Source organism: Morone saxatilis, unplaced genomic scaffold (genome assembly GCF_004916995.1).
Source record: "Morone saxatilis isolate NCDOM2014 unplaced genomic scaffold, NCSU_SB_2.0 Contig21, whole genome shotgun sequence".
In the NCBI taxonomy this organism is placed as follows: domain Eukaryota; kingdom Metazoa; phylum Chordata; class Actinopteri; family Moronidae; genus Morone; species Morone saxatilis.
Window position 1 is genome coordinate 3617472 of NW_023339774.1, and position 4439 is coordinate 3621910.

Below are 4439 nucleotides of genomic sequence, written 5' to 3' on the forward strand. Positions count from 1 at the left end.
CTGTCCTGCTGCTGTAAATCCTCACTAGAGAAGGGAATGTGTATTAGTCCTTTGCTGAAAATAGTCCCTAACAAATATACTATTTCCACCTGTTTGAATATGGTTTGTTAAAAACTACAATGTCCAGCTGTTTTAGGAGATTAAATAGTCTTTTTTTTAAATTAAAGTATATATTTGTGAGCTGTTTTTAAAGATTTAGGCCTACATTTTCAGTAGGATCCAATGGACTGAGAACAATAGACAGTTTTTGGCCTTTTAATGGGATCTGTTGACAATATGAAACATATAGAAGAACACCAACCTTATCTTTAAGTGTTATTTTCTTTATCCTAGTTTAGCATTTTGGCTTATTCTTCAACATACTGACTCTCATTTGTAGAAAAATTAAAAAGCAAGGTATTGATTTCATGTAGAGTTCTTGGTTCCAGGGTATCTGCTTGCAGGACAACAGTTAATTTTAACCCCAATTTTTTACATATCTTCTTAAATTAACTTTTAAAGGGACTTGTATAGCATGATATACCCATGTATTTTATATCAAAATGTGCAAAAAGAAGTTATTTGAGTCCGATATTTGAAATTCTTCAGATCTCTTGTGAAAACAAACCTTGTTTACCAACTGTTTTGGTGCTTGAAATAGGTTTATCTCTTAGGTTCGCAAAAATAGTGGAATATACGAATAAAATAGTATATAAATGTACAATAAATCTTTAAAATGACATTTTCTAATAACAACACCCTCTTCTCCTAGTTTACTGTGTGAATGTCATACAGACTTGGAAGCTGAGAGACTACAGATTCAGGCTAAGCCATATTTCTACGCTGTATTATTGGCGAGACAATAGACAATGTTTCGCGGATTCAGCGACCCCAGGGGGTAAATGTCCCTTAAATATTTTAAGCCAAACACCCACAGGCTAAATTAGTCCCTTTTGAAATAATACCTGTTATTGTCTCACACCTTTCGGCCCAGGATCAGCCAGAAACCTCCTGTCTCATAGTTAAAGAAAACCACAAACCAAAATGATGTGATTTTCTCGCTCTGATGACAGAGAAAATGTTTTACTGTACTGAAACAGAGTTGTCAGGGACACATAACCACTCGTTCAGGTCTCTAATTAAGGACTTCCTGTGATATACCAAGGCCTCAGGAAGTGCCACTGCTAGTTAACAGTCATGTGACCATGCAACCTCCATTTTTAGGAAGGAATCTGGGCGAGGGGATTTACAGACAAGGCTCGCAGCTCAATTTTAGTTTGACATGTCATTGTGTTTCCTGTGAAGTTATTGCCTCCGGGCGAGTATTTTGGTGTTGTACGAGGTGTTTGTATCATGATTATGTTTTATTGTTTTATTGTGTTATAAGATGATGTTTTATTGTGCGACTTCAACCTGCGTGTTTTCTGGTTTTCTCCCCATCCAGACACCAAACCGTGACACAATGAAAGTGGCCGTTGTTTTCGTTTTGCTCTTCGCCACAGTTCTCTGCCGGCCGGTGAGTCCTTTTCCCTGTCAAGTCAGAACTTCTATATAGCTTTTGATGAGCACAGAGCAGCAGCTTTGTCCTTGGATCACATTACATTTTTTACATCAGTTTCAAACAATTTCGACATCAGTTTCGGTGGATTTTCTTACATTTGATTCACTTTGTGTATGTCTTTGCTTGCTTTTCAGGCAAGAAAACTTTCAAACAGCAGTTCAGAGAGCTCTGAGGAAGTGGTGAGTATCTGGAGAGAGAGAGAGAGATAGATAGATAAAGAGAGAGAGAGAGGGAGAGAGAGAAAGAAAGAGAGATAGAGAGACCTCTACACTGACTAATGTTGGTCTTGTCCACAGGCGAGACGACCAGCAGCTCCAGCCGTCAGGAAAGAGACGCCAGTGGTTCCTCAGGCCCGTGCAGCACCTGTACAGGTAAAATATTCCTTCACTTCATCAACCTATTCTCCTCTTCTGTTTGCCCCCGAGCGCCCCCAAAAGTTGTTTGAACCACCAATCAAATTTGCCAAATCTTTTTTGAATATGAATTTGGAATGTGCGGCAGTGGCTTCAAATCCAGCCCTGTTTCAAACACATTGACAGTAAGTATAGGTATAACGTGGCCCTAGTGGTCCAAATAAAAGACATGCATTCCCTGTGTATACCACCACCATGTGGACTCCCTGATCACCTTAATTCATTAGCATCCTTTGGAGCTTAACATGTCAGGGACCAAAGAGCTGTCTTTGGAGAGACACTAACATCCAGTGATGCTACGAAGGAGAAAGAGCCTGCACTAATTAGTTTCCTTTGACTGGCCTTTTGTGTGAGACATGAATGAAGACAGTAAAGGGTAAATAGAGGATTAATCTAATTCATTGTGTCTCTCTGATGTTGCAGAACGTTGTGGCTGCAGCTGCTGCCGGATCAGACGAGAGCAAAGAGAGTTCAGATGAAGACGAGGTGAGAGATCAGTCTCAATTATTATTATTCTTTTGTCTTTTGTCTGCAGACTACAATCCTGCTGAAGTTTATGACTTTAATGCTTTAATTGTTTTTGCAACAGGCGGCAGCAGAGGCTCCAGTAGAAGTCACATCTGACAGCGCAGACACAGCTTCGTCCTCAGATACAGCCTCTGTCAGCAAGGACAGTGGAGACAGCGATGACGATGATGACGATGAAGCAGAGGAGAGTGTGAGTATAAAAAGCACCCACAACACATCTGGCTACATATACAGCACTGGGTCAGTTGTCATGTTAGCTGGCTAAAACAGAAACAAAGCTTCAATTAAGGAAAAAAGGACCAGAACAGCTAATAATTATTACAGATCAATCAAATTAGATACAATGCAACTCTATTCACTCCCTTCCACCCTTGTGGCTCCAGGAAACCGAGGAGGACGAGTCTAGCGACAGCTCAGAGTCAGGCGAGGCCTCCACCCCTGCTACTGCCACCGTCACCCCTGTGATCGTCACAGAGGGACCCGTGGCTGAAACTACCCCTGAGCCCATCCTACCTACCATCGTCACCGACACGGATGCAGGCCGTGGTGACAGCTTGGGAGGCTACCCCAGTGACTATAAGTCCATTGTCTACGTGGAGGACAAATCCTACCACAAGGTCCCCGCTCCCTACAAGTCCTACGAGTTTGTGGGCGCTGGAAAGAAGATGGCCTACGACATGACAGACGGCAACGAGGTGGAGAAGTCGCTTCAGGTGTACAAGGTACAGGTCAGTTTTATCTTCCGGCGAATGTTAGGCCGTCAGTAGAGTCCACATGAAATCGTGTTTGGCTGCTGTAGAATGTGCTACTGCAAGCAACTACCACTGTCAAACTGCACTTTATGTGACACTTCAACTGCTTTCAGTGCTTGTACTTAAGCCAAAACGTCAACTTTCACTCCTACCTTACACTCCAGAGAGGATTTTCACTTGAATTGACAGTAACTCATGCAGGACTTTCACTTCATCTCCTTTCAGTACCTGCATTTCAGTTGACTTTATTGGATTAAAGTCATTTCAGCACTTTTACTTTAACTGTGACAGATACCTCCATTCTACATTTGACAAAAACCTAAATATACCAAGATTTAAAAAGACTGCAGACTAAAAGACAAAGAACTCTCTCTATTAGTGCACTTTTTTATGTTTTGTGAACTTATAGACAAACAAAACAAACTAACCCTTCCTGCCATCCTCTGCCTCACCTCCAGGCTCTTCAGGTCCACTCTGATCTCTTGGAGGAGGACACCAGCACCCCTGAGGTGGAGAGCCAGGGCTTGGATGCCTCCTCCGGCACCTCCCAGGACCTCAGCCCCCGCCAGGCCTCCCTCCCAGAGGAGGAGGAGAGCGCTAGTGCCAGCGATGCCACCACCAGTGAAAGCGAGAGCTCCAGCACCCCAGAGGAAGAGGAGGAGGAGAGCGCCAGCACCGCAAGCGAGAGCGACAGTGCCAGCACCAGCCAGGAGTCAGAGGACGAGGAGAGCCAGAGCAGCGAGGAGGCCACAGCCACGGCCACGCCCGGGGCCGCTGACAGCGATTCAGACGAGAGCGACAGCACTGAGAGTGACTCAGAGGAGGAGGGGGCGGGACCTGACACCGCCACTGACATGCCTGTGGTCATCACTGCCAAATAAGCCCTGCCCATCCACGAAATGGAGTGGACGGTGGTGTCAGTTAGATTCACATAAAGAGTGCACGCTGCATCCAGGTGCACAAAGCCCCCTCCAGAGCCACTTTCCACTGCAGGGCCAAACAGGGACAGCCAAGACTTAATTATTATTGATTTCAATGTGCTCAGCCAATATTTCTGTGATTATTTGTGCATCTTTTGGGTTATATTTAAATAAACCAATAACTCCTGCATCCTGTGGTCTGGTTGCCCTGTTAAATCCCATGTTTGACCCCGCAGGGGAAAAGTGGTTGATGCAACTTTATAGGGTGTTGAAACTGACGACTGCT

At 44.2% G+C, this 4439-nt stretch overlaps 1 protein-coding gene across 2 annotated transcripts in view; it reads left to right on the forward strand.

Moving 5' to 3' along the window:
- Positions 1–4237, forward strand: part of spp1 (secreted phosphoprotein 1) — a 7210-nt gene extending 2973 nt beyond the window's left edge. The window contains exons 2-8 of one of the 2 annotated variants that reach the window (XM_035668074.1): positions 1424–1495; positions 1675–1719; positions 1837–1911; positions 2377–2439; positions 2543–2671; positions 2865–3209; positions 3692–4237. In XM_035668074.1, coding sequence (XP_035523967.1) covers positions 1442–1495; positions 1675–1719; positions 1837–1911; positions 2377–2439; positions 2543–2671; positions 2865–3209; positions 3692–4114 — 1134 coding nt within the window. In that variant the 5' untranslated portion in view covers positions 1424–1441 and the 3' untranslated portion in view covers positions 4115–4237. The remainder of the gene's footprint in view (positions 1–1423; positions 1496–1674; positions 1720–1836; positions 1912–2376; positions 2440–2542; positions 2672–2864; positions 3210–3691) is intronic. The other variant, XM_035668075.1, reaches the window with a different exon arrangement.
- The last annotated feature ends 202 nt before the right edge of the window (positions 4238–4439 follow it).